General features: G+C 39.4%; 1 protein-coding gene across 3 annotated transcripts in view; it reads left to right on the top strand.

Moving 5' to 3' along the window:
- Nucleotides 1–26,657, top strand: part of RPAP2 (RNA polymerase II associated protein 2) — a 95,470-nt gene that overhangs the window by 53,584 nt on the left and 15,229 nt on the right. Inside the window, exon 12 of one of the 3 annotated variants that reach the window (XM_010370368.2) lies at nucleotides 24,664–24,992. The exons of the other annotated variants lie outside the window; for them this stretch is intronic. Within the exon in view, the coding sequence (XP_010368670.1) occupies nucleotides 24,664–24,697 (34 nt within the window). The 3' untranslated portion in view covers nucleotides 24,698–24,992. Of the gene's footprint in view, nucleotides 1–24,663; nucleotides 24,993–26,657 lie in introns of those variants that run through there. 3 annotated transcript variants of the gene reach the window in all.

Below are 26,657 nucleotides of genomic sequence, written 5' to 3'. Positions count from 1 at the left end.
AAAAGAAAGAACTATAATGAATTGCATAGAATTATGTTTTATGATGTGGTATTTTGATATGATTTAGGTATATCATATTTGTTTTTATATTCCTCATAATTCCATGTTACCCACAATATAAGAAACCAGAAAGTAAAGAATCGCTTTTAGTCATGGTCACAGTATTCAGAATAGCTTTTTTGAAAAGATTTAACTGGTATTTTGAGAAGATTTTCTAGCCATAGGACACATCGCTCAGCTTCTGTCCCATTTACTCCTTCCCTTTTCCCTTTGCTCTTGGTCTTCCCCAGTCTTCTGTGACCTCTGTCAGTATTCTTGAGCCTGTAACACAAGAGCAGACTGTGCTGATGGTGACCTAAAACTGAGAAATACAGGGAAATGTCCAGACCAAAACTGGCAGCCAAAGAGAAGACATATAGAAGGCTATCGAGAAGCAGCTTAACTGGCCTGAGTTCCTTTATGTGCAGCCTATGTGCAGAAATGGGAATCAGGTTTCCTCAAGAGTGCTTATACTTAAAATGTAACTTTTCCACCCAAGTTTAATATAAAAGCTTTGTAAATAAGCCACTACTTTGTTTTCTGATGGTCTATGGTTAATTGTATCATAAGAGTCAAATGTCTCTTGGTGACCAGGGAGAGAGGTGTGTGTTGTGTTCTGTGTGAATTATTTGGTTATCCAATGAAGGAGATGAATACTTTGTATTACTCAGAAAGGATAGAGGATAAAGTGACGTATAGTAGTCTAACATGGATACATGCTCTTCCTAGTTCTATGCCCTTGATGTTCTCTAATGGAAAGCTTTCAAGACCATCTCCAAAAATGTCTGCTTTCATTTTATTTATCTGAACTGGCTGTTTCCAGTGAACTGTGGCCCGCTTCCTAGGCAGAGACCATACAATAGTTTATTCTCTCTAAAAGCTTTGAGTATTCCTGTCGTTCAGGGAGTAGCATATAAGTCCTGGGAAATGGTATTTAAACAGCTCAACTTGACCATGATCGCTAAACAAAAGCCATCACTGGACATGGGCAGCCACTTTAGGTAACCATCATACAGAGAGATACTCTGGAGAGTCACTTCCCTAGGGCTATCAGGCCTGAATGGAAAGATGTGACTAAGGCTTTTGCCTCAGCAGGCTGTTTTTTTAAAGCCTGCCTATCGCTAATTTCCTCAGAAAAATCTGTGAACATACCATGAAAAACAAAGAGATGGTTCCTTAGAAATCTATTGGTTACAAGTATTCCCCGCTCTTTCCCTTAGCTGTCCAAATTTAATTTTAGGTATTTGAGACCATATTTGAAGATCACTGAAATTACTTTTTTATATTTCCTTACAATTATGGAATTTTTATATTTAACTGAGCTGTTTAAAGTTGAGATAAAATTCATATACAATTCACCATTTGTATGTTTTAAAATATACAGTTCACTGGTTTTTAGTATATTCACTATGTTGTACAACCGTCACCACTATCTAATTCCGGAACATTTCTGTCACTCAAAAAAGAAACCTATCTATTAGTTCAGTCCCAATTTCCCTTCCTCCAGTCCTCTGGCAACCATAAATCCATTCTCTATCTTGACGGATTTATCTATTTCTGAACTTTTCATATAAATGGAATCATATATGACCTTTTATATCTGACTTCTTTCACTTAATGTGTTTTCAAGATTCATCCATTTTGTAGCATGTAACAGTACTTCATTCCTTTTTATGGCCAAATAATATTCTATTGTATGGATATACCACATTTGTTTATTCATCAGTTGACAAACATTTGGGTTATTTCCATTTTTTGCTATTTGATGGGTAACAGTGCTATAAACATTCATGTACAGATGTTTTGTGTGAGCATACTGTTTTTTGTTCTCTTAGGTATATACTTAGGAGTAGAACTGCTGGGTCATATGATAACTCTGTTTAACCTTTAAAAGAACTGCCAAAGTGTTTTCCACAGTGGTTGTATCATTTTACATTTCCACTAGCAATGTATGAGAGCTCCGAAGATTGAACTTTACAAATTATCTCATCTTGCTTCACACCCAGTAGTCATTTTAAAGGCTTATATATGCAGTTTCCCCAAAACTTAAATATGCCTAATCTAATTGATTTTAGGCTTTCATGGACATGTAACATCAATTTCTTATGTTTTAGGAATTTCTACTATAAACGCAAAATGAGTACTTTCAAGCTAAAAACAAAGGTTACGGTGTTCATAGTGTTCAATCTGAAACCATATAAATGTCTGAACAGTAGCTACTGGTATTCTTTTGGATTCCTCAGTATCCATAAAATTCAGTTTTTGTTTCTTGCTTATATAAATCTTGAATTTGTTTATCTTATGATATTTACTATCCTATCACCTTTGTCTTTGTGAAGTTTAAATATTTACCTGTTTACTGAGGATTGAACAATAATTAGATTATTTCTATACATTCCCATACTTATTGCTGAGAGTTTATGTAACAAAAATATGTTTTTAAACTGAAATAACTTTACCCTCAGCCAACAGAGCTATATGGGAATCTAGATAGTTTCTAAAGAAATAATACTTGTTTAAATTTTTAATCAAAGCCAACTTTCTACAATAATTCCCCCCACAGAATTCCCTGTATCTTTGGCAGTTTTATAATGCTACTCTTTTTTCTTATTCATAAGTAGTTGAGTATCTCCAACTTCAGGCCATACTCTACATTAAAAGTCATCAAGGATCCTGAGCAAAAAGATGTGCCCTCCAGCTGCCCTGTCCCAAGCAGCAGCAGTGGGTGATGACAGCAGTTAGCAGCAGTTGGCCCTTGCAAATCACAGCCTTGATTTTAGGAGCCAGTCCCTCTATCTGCTAGTGCCATCATCACGTCCTGACTGAGCTCCCTGAGAGCTAGGAAGCATGAAGCTTGAGGGAACTGTTACCCCCAGCATCAGGGTCTGCCACTATAAGGGTGTGATAATCATTGTGTGTGGAAGCCATAGTTGACTACATTTCAATCTTAGAGTATTGAAAAAAAGTTGGAGACACTATTCTGAGAGAATTGTTACATGGCGACAATGATGAAGAAAAGCTTTTCCAGTATTCATCTGCCAAGTTGTTCTGTAGATCTGTCACAAACAGGAATTAGATATAAAGTTGTAAAGTCACTGTAACCCAGCCCTTTAAACAAACCTATGTGTAATATATCACTACAAAGTGAGTTACAAAGAACTTTTTTCTTTTGAATTAGAAATATCAGTGGAAAGCATCCCTGCTTCCTTATTAATGGGTAAACCTAAAGCATTAAATGCAAACATTAACAGGACATAAACCATCTGTTATAAGAAAAACACATTTTATTTTATTTGGCTATCATAGTTTCTTATAATCAGAGTTTTTATCTCTGTTTTCTAGATAGTAGTTCTGAACTGGAAAGTTCATAGTGACATACTTCTTTTTTTTTTTTTTTTTAGCATCATATAAAGTATTTTAATCAGAGTTTCTTTTTTTTAAATTTTTTTTATTATTATACTTTAAGTTCTAGGGTACATGTGCATAACGTGCAGGTTTGTTACATATGTATACTTGTGCCATGTTGGTGTGCTGCACCCATCAACTCGTCAGCACCCATCAATTCGTCATTTATATCAGGTATAACTCCCAATGCAATCTCTCCCCCCTCCCCCCTGCCCCTGATAGGCCCCGATGTGTGATGTTCCCCTTCCCGAGTCCAAGTGATCTCATTGTTCAGTTCCCATCTATGAGTGAGAACATGCAGTGTTTGGTTTTCTGTTCTTGTGATAGTTTGCTAAGAATGATGGTTTCCAGCTGCATCCATGTCCCTACAAAGGACGCAAACTCATCCTTTTTTATGGCTGCATAGTATTCCATGGTGTATATGTGCCACATTTTCTTAATCCAGTCTGTCACTGATGGACATTTGCGTTGATTCCAAGTCTTTGCTATTGTGAATAGTGCCGCAATAAACATACGTGTGCATGTGTCTTTATAGCAGCATGATTTATAATCCTTTGGGTATATACCCAGTAGTGGGATGGCTGGGTCATATGGTACATCTAGTTCTAGATCCTTGAGGAATCTCCATACTGTTTTCCATAATGGTTGAACTAGTTTACAATTCCACCAACAGTGTAAAAGTGTTCCTATTTCTCCACATCCTCTCCAGCACCTGTTGTTTCCTGACTTTTTAATGATTGCCATTCTAACTGGTGTGAGATGGTATCTCATTGTGGTTTTGATTTGCATTTGTCTGATGGCCAGTGATGATGAGCATTTTTTCATGTGTCTGTTGGCTGTATGAATGTCTTCTTTTGAGAAATGTCTGTTCATATCCTTTGCCCACTTTTTGATGGGGTTGTTTGTTTTTTTCTTGTAAATTTGTTTGAGTTCTTTGTAGATTCTGGATATTAGCCCTTTGTCAGATGAGTAGATTGCAAAAATTTTCTCCCATTCTGTAGGTTGCCTGTTCACTCTGATGGTAGTTTCTTTTGCTGTGCAGAAGCTCTTTAGTTTAATCATATCCCATTTGTCAATTTTGGCTTTTGCTGCCGTTGCTTTTGCTGTTTTAGACATGAAGTCCTTGCCCATGCCTATGTCCTGAATGGTACTACCTAGGTTTTCTTCTAGGGTTTTTATGGTATTAGGTCTAACATTAAAGTCTCTAATCCATCTTGAATTAATTTTCGTATAAGGAGTAAGGAAAGGATCCAGTTTCAGCTTTCTACTTATGGCTAGCCAATTTTCCCAGCACCATTTATTAAATAAGGAGTCCTTTCCCCATTTCTTCTTTCTCTCAGGTTTGTCAAAGATCAGATGGCTGTAGATGTGTGGTATTATTTCTGAGGACTCTGTTCTGTTCCATTGGTCTATATCTCTGTTTTGGTACCAGTACCATGCTGTTTTGGTTACTGTAGCCTTGTAGTATAGTTTGAAGTCAGGTAGCGTGATGCCTCCAGCTTTGTTCTTTTGACGTAGGATTGTCTTGGCAATGCGGGCTCTTTTTTGGTTCCATATGAACTTTAAAGCCGTTTTTTCCAGTTCTGTGAAGAAACTCATTGGTAGCTTGATGGGGATGGCATTGAATCTATAAATAACCTTGGGCAGTATGGCCATTTTCATGATATTGATTCTTCCTATCCATGAGCATGGTATGTTCTTCCATTTGTTAGTGTCCTCTTTGATTTCACTGAGCAGTGGTTTGTAGTTCTCCTTGAAGAGGTCCTTTACATCCCTTGTAAGTTGGATTCTGAGGTATTTTATTCTCTTTGAAGCAATTGTGAATGGAAGTTCATTCATGATTTGGCTCTCTGAGAGTTTGTCTGTTACTGGTGTATAAGAATGCTTGTGATTTTTGCACATTAATTTTGTATCCTGAGACTTTGCTGAAGTTGCTTATCAGCTTAAGGAGATTTTGGGCTGAGACGATGGGGTTTTCTAAATATACAATCATGTCATCTGCAAACAGGGACAATTTGACTTCTTCTTTTCCTAACTGGATACCCTTTATTTCTTTCTCTTGCCTGATTGCCCTAGCCAGAACTTCCAACACTATGTTGAATAGGAGTGGTGAGAGAGGGCATCCCTGTCTTGTGCCAGTTTTCAAAGGGAATTTTTCTAGTTTTTGCCCATTCAGTATGATATTGGCTGTGGGTTTGTCATAAATAGCTCTTATTATTTTGAGGTACGTTCCATCAATACCAAATTTATTGAGCGTTTTTAGCATGAAGGGCTGTTGAATTTTGTCAAAAGCCTTTTCTGCATCTATTGAGATAATCATGTGGTTCTTGTCTTTGGTTCTGTTTATATGCTGGATTACGTTTATTGATTTGCGAATGTTGAACCAGCCTTGCATCCCAGGGATGAAGCCCACTTGATCATGGTGGATAAGCTTTTTGATGTGCTGCTGAATCCGGTTTGCCAGTATTTTATTGAGGATTTTTGCATCGATGTTCATCAGGGATATTGGTCTAAAATTTTCTTTTTTTGTTGTGTCTCTGCCAGGCTTTGGTATCAGGATGATGTTGGCCTCATAAAATGAGTTAGGGAGGATTCCCTCTTTTTCAATTGATTGGAATAGTTTCAGAAGGAATGGTACCAGCTCCTCTTTGTATCTCTGGTAGAATTCAGCTGTGAATCCATCTGGTCCTGGACTTTTTTTGGTTGGTAGGCTATTAATTATTGTCTCAATTTCAGAGCCTGCTATTGGTCTATTCAGGGATTCAACTTCTTCCTGGTTTAGTCTTGGAAGAGTGTAAGTGTCCAGGAAATTATCCATTTCTTCTAGATTTTCTAGTTTGTTTGCGTAGAGGTGTTTATAGTATTCTCTGATGGTAGTTTGTATTTCTGTGGGGTCCGTGGTGATATCCCCTTTATCATTTTTTATTGTGTCTATTTGATTCTTCTCTCTTTTCTTCTTTATTAGTCTTGCTAGCGGTCTGTTAATTTTGTTGATTTTTTCAAAAAAACAACTCCTGGATTCATTGATTTTTTGGAGGGTTTTTTGTGTCTCTATCTCCTTCAGTTCTGCTCTGATCTTAGTTATTTCTTGCCTTCTGCTAGCTTTTGAATGTGTTTGCTCTTGATTCTCCAGTTCTTTTAATTGTGATGTTAGAGTGTCAATTTTAGATCCTTCCAGCTTTCTCTTGTGGGCATTTAGTGCTATAAATTTCCCTCTACACACTGCTTTAAATGTGTCCCAGAGATTCTGGTATGTTGTATCTTTGTTCTCATTGGTTTCAAAGAACATCTTTATTTCTGCCTTCATTTCGTTATGTACCCAGTAGTCATTCAGGAGCAGGTTGTTCAGTTTCCATGTAGTTGAGCAGTTTTGATTGAGTTTCTTAGTCCTGAGTTCTAGTTTGATTGCACTGTGGTCTGAGAGACAGTTTGTTATAATTTCTATTCTTTTACATTTGCTAAGGAGTGCTTTACTTCCAATTATGTGGTCAATTTTGGAATAAGTGCGATGTGGTGCTGAGAAGAATGTATATTCTGTTGATTTGGGGTGGAGAGTTCTATAGATGTCTATTAGGTCCGCTTGGTGCAGAGATGAGTTCAATTCCTGGATATCCTTGTTAACTTTCTGTCTCGTTGATCTGTCTAATGTTGACAGTGGAGTGTTGAAGTCTCCCATTATTGTTGTATGGGAGTCTGAGTCTCTTTGTAAGTCTCTAAGGACTTGCTTTATGAATTTGGGTGCTCCTGTATTGGGTGCATATATATTTAGGATAGTTAGCTCTTCCTGTTGAATTGATCCCTTTACCATTATGTAATGGCCTTCTTTGTCTCTTTTGATCTTTGATGGTTTAAAGTCTATTTTATCAGAGACTAGGATTGCAACCCCTGCTTTTTTTTGTTCTCCATTTGCTTGGTAGATCTTCCTCCATCCCTTTATTTTGAGCCTATGTATGTCTCTGCATGTGAGATGGGTCTCCTGAATATAGCAGACTGATGGGTCTTGACTCTTTATCCAGTTTGCCAGTCTGTGTCTTTTAATTGGAGCATTTAGTCCATTTACATTTAAGGTTAATATTGTTATGTGTGAACTTGATCCTGCCATTATGATATTAACTGGTTATTTTGCTCGTTAGTTGATGCAGTTTCTTCCTAGCCTCGATGGTCTTTACATTTTGGCATGTTTTTGCAATGGCTGGTACTGGTTGTTCCTTTCCATGTTTAGGGCTTCCTTCAGGGTCTCTTGTAAGGCAGGCCTGGTGGTGACAAAATCTCTCAGCAGTTGCTTGTCTGTAAAGGATTTTATTTCTCCTTCACTGATGAAACTTAGTTTGGCTGGATATGAAATTCTGGGTTTAAAATTCTTTTCTTTAAGAACGTTGAATATTGGCCCCCACTCTCTTCTGGCTTGTGGAGTTTCTGCCGAGAGGTCTGCTGTTAGTCTGATGGGCTTCCCTTCGTGGGTAACCCGACCTTTCTCTCTGGCTGCCCTTAAGATTTTTTCCTTCAACTTTGGTGAATCTGGCAATTATGTGTCTTGGAGTTGCTCTTCTCGAGGAGTATCTTTGTGGTGTTCTCTGTATTTCCTGAATTTGAATGTTGGCCTGCCCTACTAGGTTGGGGAAGTTCTCCTGGATGATATCCTGAAGAGTGTTTTCCAACTTGGTTCCATTTTCCCCCTCACTTTCAGGTACCCCAATCAGACGTAGATTTGGTCTTTTTACATAATCCCATACTTCTTGCAGGCTTTGTTCATTTCTTTTTCTTCTTTTTTCTTTTGGTTTCTCTTCTCGCTTCATTTCATTCATTTGATCCTCAATCGCTGATACTCTTTCTTCCAGTTGATCGAGTCGGTTACTGAAGCTTGTGCATTTGTCACATATTTCTCATGTCATGGTTTTCACCTCTGTCAGTTCGTTTATGACCTTCTCTGCATTAATTAGTCTAGCTGTGAATTCTTCCACTCTTTTTTCAATATTTTTAGTTTCTTTGCGCTGGGTACGTAATTCCTCCTTTAGCTCTGAGAAGTTTGATGGACTGAAGCCTTCTTCTCTCATCTCGTCAAAGTCATTCTCTGACCAGCTTTGATCCGTTGCTGGCAATGAGCTGCGCTCCTTTGCAGGGGGAGATGTGCTCTTATTTTTTGAATTTCCAGCTTTTCTGCCCTGCTTCTTCCCCATCTTTGTGGTTTTATCTGCCTCCGGTCTTTGATGATGGTGACGTACTGATGGGGTTTTGGTATAGGTCTTCTTCCTGTTTGATAGTTTTCCTTCTGACAGTCAGGACCCTCAGCTATAGGTCTGTTGGAGATTGCTTGAGGTCCACTCCAGACCCTGTTTGCCTGGGTATCAGCAGCAGAGGTTGCAGAAGATAGAATATTGCTGAACAGCGAGTGTACCTGTCTGATTCTTACTTTGGAAGCTTCCTCTCCAGGGGTGTACTCCACCCTGTGAGGTGTGGGGTGTCAGACTGCCCCTAGTGGGGGATGTCTCCCAGTTAGGCTACTCAGGGGTCAGGGACCCACTTGAGCAGGCAGTCTGTCCGTTCTCAGATCTCAACCTCCGTGTTGGGAGATCCACTGCTCTCTTCAAAGCTGTCAGACAGAGTCGTTTGGGTCTGCACAGGCCTCTGCTGCTCCCCCTGTTGTTATTTAGCTGTGCCCTGTCCCCAGAGGTGGAGTCTACAGAGACAGGCAGGTTTCCTTGAGCTGCTGTGAGCTCCACCCAGTTTGAGCTTCCCAGCGGCTTTGTTTACCTACTTAAGCCTCAGCAATGGCGGGCGCCCCTACCCCAGCCTCGCTGCTGCCTTGCGGTTAGATCGCAGACTGCTGTGTTAGCAATGAGGGAGGCTCTGTGGCCGTGGGACCCTCCCGGCCAGGTGTGGGTATAATCTCCTGGTGTGCCCGTTTGCTTAAAGCGCAGTATTGGGGTGGGAATTACCCGATTTTCCAGGTGTTGTGTGTCTCAGTTCGCTTGGCTAGGAAAACGGATTCCCTTCCCCCTTGCGCTTCCCAGGTGAGGCAATGCCTCGCCCTGCTTCAGCTCTCGCTGGTCGGGCTGCAGCAGCTGACCAGCACCGATTGTCCGGCATTCCCCAGTGAGATGACCCCAGTACCTCAGTTGAAAATGCAGAAATCACCGGTCTTCTGTGTCACTCGCGCCGGGAGTTGGAGACTGGAGCTGTTCCTATTCGGGCATCTTGCTCCGCCCTCCTTGACATACTTCTTAATAGCATATTCTTCTTGTCTACTTTTTTGTTTCTCTTAGAAGTCCTTTAACGGTACTAACCTCACATGCCTCCTGGTTTTTCAAATTTGGGGACATTAACTTTGTGCCTAAGATTAAATGCAATTTTAATTTATATAATTAATTCTTATGATTATTATTATTTTGAGACAGGTTCTCTGTTACCCAGTCTGGAGTGCAGTGGCATGATCTTGGCTCACTGCAATCTCTGCCTCCCAGGCTCAAGCAATCCTCCTAACTCAGCCTCCCAAGTAGCTGGGACTATGGGTGCATGCTACCATGCCCAGCTAATTTTTTTTGTAGAGATAGGGTTTGACCACATTGCCTAGGCTGGTCTTGAGCTCAAGCAATCCTCCCACCTTGTCCTTATGTCATTAATTTTATTTAACATTATGTTTTTTTAAATATAATTATTCTACCCCATAGACTACCTTTAACTATACAAGGGTCTCTCGAAACCCTAAACTCAGTCTCATTCTGGATTATATCCTATTTTTGTTCCTAACTAGCAGGGTAGCCTTGTACAAGTTACTTAACTTCATTGACTATTATTGTTGGCAGTGTGAAGGATTGGACTAAATCCAGGTTAAATCAACTTGGTAGTGCTAATTCAAGTATGAGGTATAAAAAGTAAGAAACTGTTTTCATGCAATATATCAAAGGCTTCTGAAAGAGATAAAGATGAGTATATTTAGCATAGGAAACAATTTAATTTTGCAGGTGGAGTTCCGTGGTGACACTGTCCAAGTGTTATACTTTGTTACATATCTCCATCATAAGCTTGGCAGGGAAATACTAATCAGTCACTCTTTCTATGGAAAGAGCTCAGAGTACTCAGTTAATTAAATGAGAGGAACACCCCGAAGAGGCCTTCTCTTTCTAGTGCAGACTTTAGTTGACATTATACAGGTTAAGTATTAGAAATCCAAAATCCAAAATGCTCCAAAATCCGAAACTTTATCAGCACCAACATGATGCTCAAAGGAAATACTCGTTGGAGTGTTTCAGATTTCGGATTTTTGGATTAGGGATGTTCAACCAGTAAGTATAATGCAAGTATTCCAAAATTCTAAAATATCCGAACTCCAAAACAGTTCTGGTCCCAAGCATTTTAGATAAGGGATACTGAAACTGTATTGCTCTTCATATCAAAGATGTGGAACTTTTCCTCAAATGCAAAAGGAGAACGTGGAGTGGTTTAGCACCTGCACATTATAATAAGGGTGGTAAAGAGCAAAATGAAACGTGTAAATTAATTTTGTGAATGTTAAAATATGTTTTGAAACTGTTTTACTTACAGAATCCTCACTCCAACTGTGGGCCTTTTTTTCCTCATCCAGTTTATTCTTTACATTTTGTTTTATTTATTTCTTTTTTTAATTTTTTTAGTAGAGATGAGGTTTTACCATGTTGGCCAGGCTGGTCTCAAACTCCTGGTTTCAAGTGATCCACCTGTCTCAGCCTCCCAAAGTGCTGGGATTATAGGTGTGAGCCACCATGCCCAGCCTATTCTTTATATTTTATTCTGGGAATAAGTATCATCAATGAATAGAAAAGTTTAGAAAGTTATTTTATGTGAGTGTTTCTAATTCTTCAAATCACATTTAAGGACTTTTTTTTTTTTTTTTAAATAGCTCTGGAATACCATTTTCCTTTTTTTAACTTTTATTTTTTGAGACAGAATCTCTGTCTGTCACCCAGGCTGCAGTACAGGTGACCTGATCTCGGCTTACTGCAACCTCCACCTCCTGGATTCAAGCAATCCTCCTCTCTCAGGCTCCCAAGTAGCTGGGATTACAGGTGTGTGTCACCACTCTGGGCTAATTTTTTTTTTTTTTTTTTGATTTTTAGTAAAGATGGGGTTTTGCCATGTTGGTCAGGCTGGTCTCGAACTCCTGGCCTCAAGTGATCTGCCCACCTCAGCCTCCCAAAGTGCTGGGATTACAGGCATGAGCCACCACACCTGGCCCATTTTCCTTTTTTATTTTCTACTTTTTTTCTCTCATTAAAAAATGGGCCAGTACGCAGTGGCTCACACCTATAATCCCAGCACTTTGGGAGGCCAAGGCAGGTGGATCACCTGAGGTCAGGAGTTCAAGACCAACCTGGCCAACATGGTGAAACTACGTCTCTCCTAAAAATACAAAAATTAGCCAGGCATGATGGTGGGAACCTCCTGTAATCTCAGCTACTTGGGATGCTGAGACAGGAGAATCGCTTGAACCCTTAAAGCAGAGGTTTCAGTGAGCTGAGATTGTGCCACTACACTCCAGCCTGGGTGACAGAGCAAGACTCCATCTCAAAAAGAAAAAAAAAAAAAAAAAAAAAAAAAGAATTGCATATATAACACACACACACACAACAGATGTTTATTGAGCAACGCTATGAGTAAGACTATGTCTTAGACCCTATAGGGAATACAAAGATTAAACAAATCCCTTTCCCTTAAACACTTTACAGCCTACTGGAGGTTGAGGAAAGGGAGAAATCAATAATGTGCTGCACAAGTAGCTACAATAAAAAATTGAATGTGTTAAATGCCGGGAAAAAAAAAGGCACAAAATATTGTTGGGATTCAAAGAAGTAAAAGACTTCAATTGGGAGGTTATAATAGAAGTAAAAGATCTGTTTGGGGGAGCATACAAAGGTGATGGGTTCAAAAGACAGAAAGGATTTCAAGAAATAGAACAGATGAGAGGATTCTAGGAAGTACCTATGTATAGCATGAAAAAAGCAAGATAAGGCTGATAACTAGAAGGAAAGGTTGGGTCTATTGTAGAGATAGATTTTTGTTGTTGTTGTTTTGAGACAGAGTCTCTGTTGCCCAGGCTGGAGTGCAGTGACATGGTCTTGGCTCACTGCAACCTCTGCCTCCCGGGTTCAAGTGATTCTTGTGCCTCATCCTCACGAGTAGCTGGGACTACAGGCGTGCACCACCACACCCAGCTAATTTTTATATATATATATATATTTTTTTTTTTTTGAGACGGAGTCTCGCTCTGTCACCCAGGCTGGAGTGCAGTGGCCGGATCTCAGCTCACTGCAAGCTCCGCCTCCCGGGTTCACGCCATTCTCCTGCCTCAGCCTCCCTAGTAGCTGGGATTACAGGCGCCCGCCAGGTCGCCCGGCTAGTTTTTTGTATTTTTAGTAGAGACGGGGTTTCACCATGTTAGCCAGGATGGTCTTGATCTCCTGACCTCGTGATCCGCCCGTCTCGGCCTCCCATAGTGCTGGGATTACAGGCTTGAGCCACCGCGCCCGGCCTAATTTTTATATTTTTAATAGAGACAGGGTTTTGCCATGTTGGCCAGGCTGGTCTCAAACTCTTGGCCTCAAGTGATCTGCCTGCCTTGGCCTCCCAAAGTGTTGGGATTACAGGCGTAAGCCACCATACCCTGCCCCTGAGATAAATCCTTTAATGGCAGATAAACTTAATTCAGTGGGTAATGAAAGTCATTTAAATTTTTTTGTTTTTGTTTTTTGTGGAGTTTTGCTTGTTTGTTTGTTTTAGACACAGGATCTTGCCCTGTTGCCCAGGCTGCAGTCAATGGCGTGATCATAGCCCACTGTAACCTCAAACTCCTGGGTTCAAGTGATCCTCCCTTCATTTAAGTTTTGAGTAGAATAATATCATAAAATCTGTGTTTTAGGAAGGTTAGTCTTGCAGAGATCTGCAGTCAGATCTGATCCTATCTTCCACCTTGCGTCAGCCTTTCAAAGACTTTCAATTGCTCTTAAAGAAAAACTTTTTATTGCGGCCTACGTACCCCTGTGATGAGGCCTTTCTTTCTTCTCCAGCCTCATCTCACACCATCCTACCTTGTTCTCCCATTCCTGTCACTCTGACCTTCTTTCATATCTTTCTCATCATAATCTTTACCACTGTAGGACACAGGTCCGAAATGTTCTCTCCCCTCTTCCCTTGGTTAATTCCCCTTCTTCTTTCAGAACTTGAGGAAGTGTTTCCTCCTCAAGAAATTTTCCCTGACCTCTGTGGCTAGATCAAATATGTCTATATGCAGGCCCTCACAACACTATATACTTTTCTTTCTTAGCACTTACCCTATTTTCAGTTTCATATTTAATTGTATGATTACTTGATTAATGTATGCTTGTCTCACTGTACTTAAAATTTTTAGGGGCTGGCTCATCTTTATTTTTTTTCCTTTGAGACATGGTCTCACTGTCACCCAGGCTAAAGAGCAGTGGCACAGTCACAGCTCACTAAAGCCTTAACCTCCTGAGTTCAAGTGATCCTCCTGCCTCAGCCTCCCGTGTAGCTGGGACCATAGGCATGCATCACCATGCTCAGCTTTAAAAAAAATTTTTTTTGTAGAGATGGGTCTCACTTTGTTGCCCAGGCTGGTCTCGAACTCCTAAACTCAAGTGATTCCCCCACCTCGGTCTCCCAAAGTGCTGGGATTACAGGTGTGAGCCTCCATGCCCAGCCTATTCATCTTTAAATTTTAAAAAAAAAACAGGAAAGACAAATACACCTATCATTTTTTCTTGACCTCAGGCTATCATCCACTCACCTACCAAACTTCTTGAAGAGCTTGTCTGCTCTCAGTGATTCCAGTGCTTCTCATTAATCCTTTGCATTCTGGATCTTGCCCCCACCTTTTATGGAATTGATTTTCTCAAAGCCTCTACTAGTGACAGCCTAGTTAAACGAAGAGCAGTGAGGCAATGAAATGTAAAGGAAGAGACAAATTATGAGAAACACTACAGCTCTAGAATCTATAGGATTTTGCAAAGTTGGGGGAGTCAAACATAATTTTAAGATATTAAGACAGGTGGCTGTGAAGATACTGGTGCCTTCTGAGAAGTAAGTAGGAAGAACTAATTGAAAGAGGTGATGCATTTATTTTTATTTTTATTTTTATTTATTTATTTATTTATGAGATGGAGTTATGCTCTTGTTGCCCAAGCTGGAGTGCAATGGTACAATCTTGGCTCACCACAACCCCCACCTCCCAGGTTCAAGCAATTCTCCGGCCTCAACCTCCCAAGTAGCTGGGATTACAGATGTGCGCCACCATGCCCAGCTAATCTTTGTATGTTTAGTAGAGATAGGATTTTACCATTTTGGCCACACTGGTCTTGACTCCTGACCTCAGATGATTCACCGGCCTTGGCTTCCCAAAGTGCTGGGATTACAGGCATGAGCCATCATGCCTAGCGATGCACTTGGTTTTATACCTGTTTTGCAAGTGCTGAGACTTCCTCTTCAATTTAAGATTTAGGCAGATTATCAGTTAGATGGCTCCCTGACAGGAGTTGAAAATGTGGAACTAGAGCTGAAGAATGGTGATGAAAATCAGAGACCTAGATTTTGGTGTCAGCATTGGGATGGATGAGATGGCAGAGGTAGAGGATGTTAAATGCACAGTCAAGATGGGAGAAAACTTTGTGGGACAGCTGGATCAAGGCCAAGAATGCCTGAAGAATACAGAGAAAGCAGAAAAGGGGAGAGAGGGGAAAGAGACACTTTGAGCACCAACTAAATGCAAACACCATGCTAGACTCTACATTATTTTGTTTGATTCTCACAATTCAGTCTGGTCAATGGTGTTCCACTCACCAGTGGAAGAAATAGTCTCTGTAAAGACATACACTTTGCCCAAGGTCAGAGCTGAGATTCAGACTCAGACCCTATCTGACTTCAAAACATGTACTTTGCCCTGCAGTGTGCCTCAGACAGGTATGTAATCAACCAGAACAATGTTAAAGAGTCTTACTTAAGTTTAAGTTTTAAGAAAAATGTAGTAACTACCTTTCTAGAGATGAAGTAGTTGCTCTGTGCTGAATAAGAATGAGAATAAGTACTAAGGGCTGTGGTCCTGGCAATTAGATGGTGTGGGTAACCTTCAAGAAAGCAGTTTCTACAGAATGATGAGTGGAGACCAGATTGTAAAGGCTGCTATAGTATTACATGTGGTGTTGAGGCACTAGACGGAGCAAATGCCAGCTACTCTTTTCATATGGTTGGCAAAAGCAGAAAGGAGAAGGGGTTTATCATCCAATATGATATGATAAATCATCAGAAGATTCTCAAGATAGTGGAAGTTTGAGCATTTTGGTAGCAGAGGGGAAGGAGACATTAGACAGGCAAGGCTGGAAGAACTAGAGGGTAACTGCTGGAATGTGGCCCATGAAGAGACTGGGAATGACATCAAAGGTGTATTTGCCTCTTTTTCTTTCCTAACTCCTTTCACCCACTTTCCTACTTATCTGCCACATATTTCTCTCTCCTTGCTTTAAATGTCAGCGTTATTTGGTAACATTTTGCCTCCTGCTCTTAATTTCAAAAGCGCAGGAACCAAACATTGTATATTTCAGCTCCCAAAAACCCGTATTATTAATTTTCATTACTGTTACATTCATTACTGTATTATTAGTTTCATTCTGGCTCTGATTGATTCTTACCCTCCTTTCTCCACAGGTCAATGATACCCCTAGGAGAATTAATTTAGGCATTTCTGAGCTTGAGTTATACAGCCACTATGTTTAATTATGGTGACTAACCTTTATTTTCTCATATTCATGACTTTTACCTTCCCCTGCCTTCTCACCTTCCATGACCCACAAGTTGATTTTGGGAACATAAACATAATTTACCAAAAAAAAAAAAGCATATATATGTATATATATGTACATATGTACATATGCGCACACATGTAAGTTTCTACATGAGAATAAGAGAATTTCCATTTATCCAATATTGTGTTTGGACAATATGTAAACAGTGCTAAGCCAGGAAAGATATCTATAGTAAGTGAGGTGAATTTGAAGCAGTTTTCTTACCAAAACATAATCTCCATACAGTCAAAGACATTGTCTGGATTACTTTTGTCTTCCTAGTGTCAAGCACTTACTCTAGCACTTAGTAAGCATTCAGTGAATATTTGTTGATACATCAAAAGAATGAATGGGATGGGAAAAACTTGGATAAATTATTGTTGATATTATGGACTTATGGCATAGATTTGGTAACACTGGTAAAATTGCATTGCACGTGAAAAAACAGAAAGAGTTGCTTACTATTGTGACATGAAGAAAAGACTTTCATTATAGAGATATAATCTCTATAATGATTCATATTTTCCCACATGAATACAGTCTGATAAAGATGTGACTATTTAGCCTTAAAAGAATTGCTAATTTTAACCAAATCCAGCATTGCCTTTTTGCAAATGCAATTTTTATAAAATCTTTAATAAAATTAACAAAAAACAAAGTTAGATGTAAATGTGAGATTATCTTTTAATTCATTAGTTATAAAATTAGTAAACACTTTAACTTTTTTAAATGTTTCTTTGATTCAAAACTTTATTCCAAATATTGCTTTTATCTTCCATGGATTTAACTGTTTTCTCTTCTGTGGACTGACAAAATAGAAGAATTGGTTATAGAGCAGTTAATTACCAGGTCGATAGAGGTGGCACTATGTCTTTTAGTTATTTATCTGATGCATCACAGACACAATTCTGAAGAATTCGTTAAATGTTTTACATGTTGATATTTGTTCGTTGAATTGGAAGCATTTATCAAATATTAATGGGTCCTAATGGAAATTTTTTACTCAAGAGGCAAACTCTTCCTTTAACTAGTTTTACTGAATGTATTTTAAAAAATAGCCTTGCAAACTTGAATGAAAGTTACAAGGAGAAAGAAATTATTCCCAGGTGTATTAAGAGTGCTCGTGAAATTCAAGATCCCGATCACTGATTGTGCTTTCTTCTCTGTTGTTAAACACTTCCATTTAGGTTATGTATTATAGAGACTCAACAGCTTTTAAATATTCTTCCTGCCTCTGACTTTTCTCATTCTGATAATTCCAGTTAACAAATAAAGTCATGTGGTGTTTGGAAGCAAAATTCAAATGCTTCCATTTTATTTATTCCTTGTTTAAATATTTTTACAAAGTTGTAAAGCAGATTTTACAAGCCAAAATGGTGAAAAAGAGCCTGGAATTTTCTGGTTCTCACTATTGGCTGTTTGTGTTGTCCCACCATTCACTTTGAATGAGTTTGGGATTTGGCTGTTTGTCATTTTAGTACAACTCAAGTATAATCTGCTTTAAAAGACGGAAACATATCACAATACATAAGGCTTAACATTGAAAATTCCGAGTGCAGCAAAAGCACTTCAGAAACTGTTCCAAACTGCTTGGTGAACACCTGCAGTTTCTGTGGTGGTGAAAAGACATTACAGTAATTGAATCTCCAGGACTATTTCCATTTTATTTATTTACTGATTTTCTTTTCAGTGAGTTTTGAGGCCCCACATTATAATGTTTTTTGTCACTCAGAGGTTTTTCATTGCAAGGAGTGACAAATCTGCTGCACTGCAAAAATGTTTCATGAGAATAAAGCAACTGCCAGGTTATAACTAGTATTATTCTGGTATCAGTGCAGAGAAAAATGTTGCTCTAAAACACTAAGACTCACACAACTTTTACATGCTCCAAAATCAAGTTCCCAAACATATAAAATTAAGTGCCACTAGCCAATTCTTTGTAGCCAAGGTTATACATTGAGATAGAAGGTTATACATTGAAAGTAGGAGTAGGGCCGGGCACGGTGGCTCAAGCCTGTAATCCCAGCACTTTGGGAGGCCGAGACGGGTGGATCACGAGGTCAGGAGATCAAGACCATCCTGGCTAACACGGTGAAACCCCGTCTCTACTAAAAAATACAAAAAACTAGCTGGGCGAGGTGGCGGGCGCCTATAGTCCCAGCTACTCGGGAGGCTGAGGCAGGAGAATGGCGTAAACCTGGGAGGCGGAGCTTGCAGTGAGCTGAGATCCAGCCACTGCACTCCACTGCACTCCAGCCCGGGCGACAGAGCAAGACTCCGTCTCAAAAAAAAAAAAGAAAGTAGGAGTAAAATTTATACTCCTTCCTCAGGGGGAAAAAAAGGCACGTTTGAAAAAATAGAAGCCCTTTTTATAATTTGAAGAAGTATATGAACCCCTGCATCTCAAGTTAAGATAAGAAAGTGGAGTCCATAAATGTTGGCTTCTCTTTTGAGGAACCTGATGATAAGGGTAGGGAAGAGATTGAACAGTAACCATTTGTTTTGGATAGAAACAGACTTAACCATACAATATGGAGAAGGAGCCAATAAAGAAAAATAATTTGAAGTTGCAGGCAAGGTAGATACACATGATGGAACAGGGCACGTCTCAGGAGGCACAAGGAAATGTGATCATGGCACAGGCAGATGGAATAGTGTGAATGGGAGAGAAATACTACATCTTCTGAGACAGGGAGAAAATAAGTGAAGAGCAGCATGACTGCAGATACGTTTATAGGTAGAAGAGAGAGATTTTTATATCATGCCTAACAACTTCATTTCTCAATGAAGCAGGGTATGAGGTTCTCTTCTAAGAGTGAAGAAGTTACGGTCGTATAAAGAGTGAAAACACAACTGACCCTTGAACAACATGGGTTTATGGGTTTGAACTGTGCAAGTCTACTGATATGTGGATATTTTCTGCCTCTGCCACACTTAAGATAGCAAGACCAACCCCACTTCTCTTCCTCCTCCTCCTCCTCAGCCTACCCAGTGTGAATACAAGGATAAAAACCTTTATGATGATCTACTTCCACTTAATGAATAGTAAATATATTTTCTCTTCTTTATGATTTTCTTTTTTTTCTTCTTTTTTTTTTATTGTTATACTTTAAGTTCTAGGGTACATGTGCACAACGTGCAGGTTTGTTACATATGTATACGTGTGCCATGTTGGTGTGCTCCACCCATTAACTCGTCATTTACATTAGGTATATCTCCTAATGCTATCCTTCCCCCCTTCCCTCTCCCCACAATAGGTCCCGGTGTGTGATGTTCCCCTTCCTGTGTCCAAGTGATCTCATTGTTCAGTTCCCACCTATGAGTGAGAACATATGGTGTTTGGTTTTCTGTTCTTGCGATAGTTTGCTGAGAATGATGGTTTCCAGCTGCATCCATGTCCCTACAAAGGACATGAACTCATCCTTTTTTATGGCCACATAGTATTCCATGGTGTATATGTGCCACATTATTTTCTTAATATTTTCTTTCCTCTAGCTTACTTTATTGTAAGGATCTAATACATATCCTTATATAATGCATTATGTAATATTTATTATAAGCATATAGCATAAAATATGTGTTAATCGACTGTTTATGTTGTCTGTAAGGCTTCTGGTCAACAGTGGGCTATTTGTAGTTAAGTTTTGAGGAGTCAAAAGTTATATACAGATTTTCAACTGCATGGGGGAGGAGGTCAGTGTCCCTAATGCCTGCATTGCTCAGGGGTCAACTGTAATGATAGTGGAGTAGTCATTGAGAGGATTCAGAAAAGGAGCTAATTCAGGGTGAGAGAAAATTGACAAGTGACATTAAGTATCCAGATGAGGCTACAGATCATGGATTTGTACTGGTACCGACCTTCAGGGTTCCCTTCTTCCCCATATCCCCATGCCACCAGTACTTTCCAGCCATCTATTATAGGTGTGGAGAAAGCAGATTGCAACATTTATCTCAGGGTGTAGGTTTTGCTAGGTAAAAAAGCTAAGCAAGGATGCAAGAGGTTTGGAAGAGTACTAATGAGATATTAGTTCAAAAAATCAAGGCAGATATAATAAGGAAGAAAAGTAGAGTTACCTTCGAAAGAAAATTGGTCATCCTAATCAAATAATTCTTGTGTTTCTCCCCACAAAATGGTATCTTCAGCTCTGACATCTCTCCTAAATTGTAGACCAACATTTTTTTCTTTTTTGCTGGGCACCTTCATTTGGATATCTCCCAAGCATTTCAAACTCTCAAATTTGAGATGAAGTCATTTTGCCTTTCAAATGGCCCCTGTTTCTTTTGGTGGTATTGGTATCCTCCTAATTACCCAGAACTGTGCTTCTCTTTATCTCTCATAGCTAATCAATTGCTAAGTCCTTTTAGTTCCGTATACAGTTGTCTTTCTCCATTCCCACTGCTACTAACCCACATCAGGCCTTCATTACTTGCCTAGACTGCTGCAATTATAGCCCTCCCAAGCAGCTCTCCTTGCCGTATGTCTCTTCATTCAACTAGTCCATCCTTCCCTCTAGCTTTAAAAATCATCTCACTGAAGCTTAACTCTGATCAAGGCAGGCCTTTGTTCAGAAACTTAGTGACTTCCCAGCTCCTACCACATAATTTTACATGATTTCAAGGCCCTTCACAAGTGGCCCCAACTTACCTATTCGCCTTATTTCTCTTTTATGTCTTTACATTATGTCCACTGACTGTTTCCCCCACAACCATCTTTAAAAGGACTTGACCTATGCTTGAAATTTATTTTCTTTTCATATCTGCCCATTATAGCCTTCAAGATCCAGTTCTAATGTTACCAATTCCTTAGAAGCCTTCCTTAACACCCCACAGGCAGAAATAACACTTCCCTTGTATAAACCTCCTTGAGTAAGACCTCTCATTGGGACCTTCTGCTTTGTTACACATTTATATAAAAATCTCATTTTCTTTACTATCCAATTTCTTCCAAAAGTGTAGTGAACAAGTATAACAAATAAACAGAACTACACAAACTTATTCAATTTGGAAATTTAACAGAGCTTCACATCCATTGTTTTCAGCACTGGCTATATATTAGAATTACATGGGGAGGCTTTAAAAAAAATACTAATGACTGATTCAAAGATTTTGATTCATTGGTCTTGGGTGGGGCATGGGCATAAGAATTTTTTAAGTTCCCCAAGTGATGCTAATTTGTGCAGACAGAATTGAGAACCACTGTCTTAATTATAGTGCACATTGGTGTGCTAAGCAGAGAAGTGCTAAATCAGTTGACTTAGCTGTGTATACCAGGGTTTGCTTGGTTAGAGGTACTTAGCTTTCTTCTAAAATCATTAATAGTGTTGAAAGGTTCCTCTTGACTATCACAAAGGAAGGATGAATTAGAAACAGCAGAATTGTTGGTTTTCATTTGCATGTTTTATTTGGTTATGACAGATTTCAAAAATTATTTGAAGAGTATATCCAAGTGGGTCTTTGAAAATTGTAAGATCTACTCATTTCTTAAAATGAATCAGACATGTGAACTAGTGTGGTCTAGTGGTTAGAAGTGTAGACTAGTGGGAGTACTTCTGGGGTTATTTGTTCATCTTTTACTGACTTACATGACCTTAAGAAAGTCACTTGAGCCCCAACACTTCCTGCAACTTCACAGGAAGGTTGAAGACCAACAAGTCAGTCTTATAAAAAAAAAAATTAACAAACTTGGAAATCACGATAGCTTCTTAGGTTTGACTGAGTTGTTGAGATCTTTCCTGCCACAAAGGGAACAACTAGGAAAGAACTGGCATTCAGGAAAAACTCTCTGTCTCCAATTTAGAAAGTTTCCCACCATCCATTTGAAAGTATCTGAATGTTTTAGCTGGACGTGTTGGTGCTTGCCTGTAGTCTCAGCTATTTGGGAGGCTGAGGTAGGAGGATTGTTTGAGCCCAGGAGTTCGAGGCTGCAGTGAGCTGTGATCGCACCACTGCACCTCAGCCTGGGTGACAGAGCCAGGCCATGTCCCTTAAAAAAGGGAATTTTAAATTTAGCCCTGACCTCCTGGCATTTGTTTCCTTGGCAGTTATAAAACCATGTTTACTGAAAACATATCAATAACAGCAGTTTAGCAAAGTACCACGAAGTAGTTACCTATGCATATGGCCCAGTCCATGTTATTTTATGGAAAAAGAACTCTTCAACAGGGTGACAGGTTCTTTCTGTGTGCCCTGGTAGCTATTGTGTTACTTTGGGGAGGAAGCCAAGGGCCACAGATGAGACAGATGGGTTCAGAGTCTCACTAATGGAGTTGAATCTTCTGCCTTTTCCTCAATAAGAAACAAGCAAGGTAACTCGGGAGGCTGAGACAGGAGAATGGTGTCAACCCGGGAGGCGGAGCTTGCAGTGAGCTGAGAGCCGGCCACTGCACTCCAGCCTGGGCGACAGAGCGAGACTCCGTCTCAAAAAAAAAAAAAAAAAAAAAAAAAAAAAAAAAAAAAAAAAAAAAAAGAAACAAGCAAGGTAGATAGTTAATATTAAACATGAAATTGTAATTACTTTCATGCTAAGAAGCATGCAGTGTATATTGTATGTTTTATCTAACATACAGATAAAATTCCTTTTGAAAGTATATATCAGAATTTTTTTTCAATATCTGAGAGAGGCATTTTGCAAAATGTCTGGGGTTTGTATGGAACCCTGCAATTTCTGAAAATAGATGACATTTTGACCCTTTGTGTTGCCGGTCACAGCTCTTCATTACAGTTTTGATTGTATGGGTGTGCAAACAGGTATTTTGGTTTAATCCTTTATCATTTACCACTTGTTCACATAGAAAAGGGAAAAATCTCAAGTTTTAGAAGAAGATAAAATATGGGTAAGGTGACAGTTGTTACTGCCATGCAGGAAGAAAGTATTGGGGCCTGATAGATAAGCAAATAGACAAGATACCTTTGTGATAAAGGTCTCCACTTTTTGCACTCTTCTTAGCCAGTATGACCCTGGATAATTCCTTTACCCTCTCCAAAGCCTCAGGTACTTCAGCTTTCAAAAGGAAACTGACTGGATAGGTTGCACCTAAAACACATTTGGGAAAATTAAGTGTGATTTCCTCAAATATAACCATATAGCCTCCTAAAATAAGACTATGCTGTTAAACCTTATCTTTTAGATTCTTTACTTACCCAACCCATTATTAATTAGTGCCTCGTCTTTCCCAGAAGACTTTTGCTTTTGTTTGATTGTAAGCCTTCAAAGTGTCAGGTATTATAATACCCATTTGTTTTAAATGGTTAAAGTGATAAACATAGTGCCTGTGCATGTACACATTGAAGGTATGGCTGTTTGACAGAAATAGTCTTCCTACCTTCTCCTTCCCAGCCCTAACTTCTGAAGGGTGAAAGAGTGAGTGTTTAAAAAAATTTCTTTTAAGCCCAGTGTTATCTTTTAGCAGTCTTTACATCTTCATCACCTTTATGCATGGTAATCAGCAGAACAGGCTTCCCTACTGCAGCAGAACTCTGCATGAACCTAGTAATTTCTCAAATCTGTTAGGTACAGAAAAGTGTGTGGCCTTTCACTTCCTGTCCCTTCCTCCAACCCCAAACCATAGAGAAGCATGCTTTCTGGTGACATTTTATTCACATAGACATTCTCACAGCTCTTTATTCTGTAAGATTATGTTGAGTATGAGGAGTGTTGTTCCGTGTCATTTTACAACAGCCTACTCGTTTGATTTTGCAAATTTGGAAATAAATTATGAACACTTAGGAAAATCCTTCTATGAAAGAGTTATTAGTTCTGCCCAGTTTTGAAAGTCAGGTTTGGAGATACCTGTGCTCCAGATCATATTAGGCAGGTGCCTGATGTGATCTTCACACATATCACCTAGGATTATTCAGGAAAGGATAATTCAGATTGTGGAGCTACAGTATGGAGTTTCCAGTGGTTCAGTATGAGTGTAGTAAGCAAGACAGTAGGGACCAGAATGGGGAAGGCCACTTAAAAATCCAAGTTCATGGCTGGCTACAGTGGCTCACACCTGTAATCCCAGCACTTTGGGAGGCTGAGGTAGGTGGATCACAAGGTCAGGAGTTTGAGACCAGCCTGACCAACATGCTGAAACCCCATCTCTAATAAAAATACAAAAATCAGCCAGGCGCAGTGGTGGACACCTGTAATGCCAGCTACTCGGAAGGCTGTGAGGTAGGAGAACCGCTTGAACCCGGGAGGCAGAGGTTGCAGTGAGCCGAGATTGTGCCACTGCGCTCTAGCCTGGACGACAGCGCAAGACTCTGTCTCAGAAAAAGAAAAAATCCAAGTTCATTACTGACTTTTATTGTACTCCACGAGATAAATAACATAGAGATTCATCAGTTTAGCTCCACTTGCTCAATAAACCACAACTTTAACTCTTTATATGTATTTTTCTGTTGACAGAATACAAACTGGTGACTTCCAAAATTATGGATAACTTCTGAGGCTTAGTCAAGAGTTTGTACAGCTCTAAATCCTTGGATAGAAGGTTTTAATAAAAATGCCAACTTTTAATTAAAAATCCCTCTCTTGATTCAGTTATCTTGCCCAAACTTTGAAACTCTTCTTACTACTGTATATGATAATTCCTGTTAACCAGATGTTGTTTGATAGCTCAGTAATAACAAATGGAGGGTACTTGTCCTAACCTGATTTACGTTCTTTCCTTTTGATGTGTAGCATATGTGGAGCAGTCAGCTAAATAAAGGTCTTATCAATAAGATGCAGTTTGACACTTGGCTTTTTGCTTTTGTTGTTACGCCACTTACCATATGGTAAAGAATTGTTATAGAAGGATATCTGTCTTTTCAGAAGTGAGGTTTGAATCGGTGGAGGTTTCATGAGCAGTTTCCTCTTGTTTGTGATTTATACATTGCAAGTTTTTATTATGTAAGTTGTTTTCAAATTATATTCACCAGCAGATAGCCTGTGTTAAGCCATCTTAAGTGTCACCTTTTGAGGTTTTTATTCATACTTAAATCACTTGAATAACTTCCAACAGAAATCTTTTTTTACTTACAGCCAATCACATTCTCTGCTGGTTGTTTTTAAAGTATTTCCTGCATAAACCACATTAAATATCAGCTGTAGTATACATTACTGTTTTTTATTTATGTAGAAGTTATTTGGGCCCACCATGTTATTATGGGGTTTTGTTTCTTTGTTTTGTTCTGTTTTAGAGACAAGGTCTGTCTTACTGTTTCACCCAGGTTGGAGTACAGTGACGTGATCATAGCTCACTGTAAACTTGAACTCCTGGGGTCGAGTTTACAAGTTGTGGGAACTGATCCTCCTGCCTCAGCCTCTTGTTGGGACTTCAGGCGTGCACCTCCACACTCAGCTAATTTTTTTATTTTTGGTAGAGATGGGATCTTGCTCTGTTGCCCAGACTGGTCTCAAGTTCCAGGCCTCAAACAATCTTCCCACCTCAGCCTCCCAATGCACTGGGATTGCAGGTATAAGTCACCACTCCCATGCTGGTTTTATTTGATATTCACTATTAGAAGTTGCAAGATTGGAATAGAAGCTTGAGTTCCTTTCAGTGTATAATGGGGTAGGAATTATTCATTAATGAAAAAATTAAACAGGTAAGTAATTAGCATATCATAATTTATACTGCACAGATAAAGGAATAAGGAATAAGGAGAAAAGAGGAGCCTGGGGAGTCAATTTAACAACAAAAAAAAAAAAAAAAAAAGAGGAAGCAGGTGTTTGGTGAGATCTTGCAATTGTACTTCAAAGATAACCCGAAAGTAAACATGTTTATTTTATATGTTTCTCTTTTTGTGAGACAAGAGTCTCGCTCTGTCACCCAGGCTGGAGTGCAGTGGCACGATCTTGGCTTACTGCAACCCCTGCCTCCAGGGTTCAAGTGATTCTTGTGCCTCAGCCTCCCAAGTAGCTGGGACTACAGGCATGTGCCACCACGCCCAGCTAATTTTTGTATTTTTAGTAGAGATGGGGTTTCACCATGTTGGCCAGGCTTGTCTTGAACTCCTGACCTCAAGTGATCCGCCCAGGTCATTCCTCCCAAAGTACTGAGATTACAGGCATGAGCCACTGTGCCCAGTCTATTTTATGATATATTTCTGTGGGGTTTGACATGTTTTGTTTTGTATTTTGAAGTACTGAATTTGGACAGTTTGGACAATATTTATATTATGGGGCACTACATTTTAGAAAAATGATAAGCTAGAAGTGAGTATAGGAAAGAACACCACTGCAAACACCAATCCCAACAGGGAGTAGTCAGATGGCCTCTATAAGGAAAGATTAAAAAGACTTGGAATTAACTGAGAACCATTTTCAAGAATATGAAGGAATAACTTTAAAAGCTTGCATACCGCCCGACCAAAAACACCCACAAAGGTTCAATGAAGAAGAAAATAAAATTCTGC

The sequence above is a fragment of the Rhinopithecus roxellana genome, chromosome 8, assembly GCF_007565055.1.
Source record: "Rhinopithecus roxellana isolate Shanxi Qingling chromosome 8, ASM756505v1, whole genome shotgun sequence".
NCBI lineage: Eukaryota > Metazoa > Chordata > Mammalia > Primates > Cercopithecidae > Rhinopithecus > Rhinopithecus roxellana.
The sequence above is the reverse complement of the archived record's forward strand: the minus strand, read 5'-3'. Positions and strand labels throughout refer to the sequence as shown.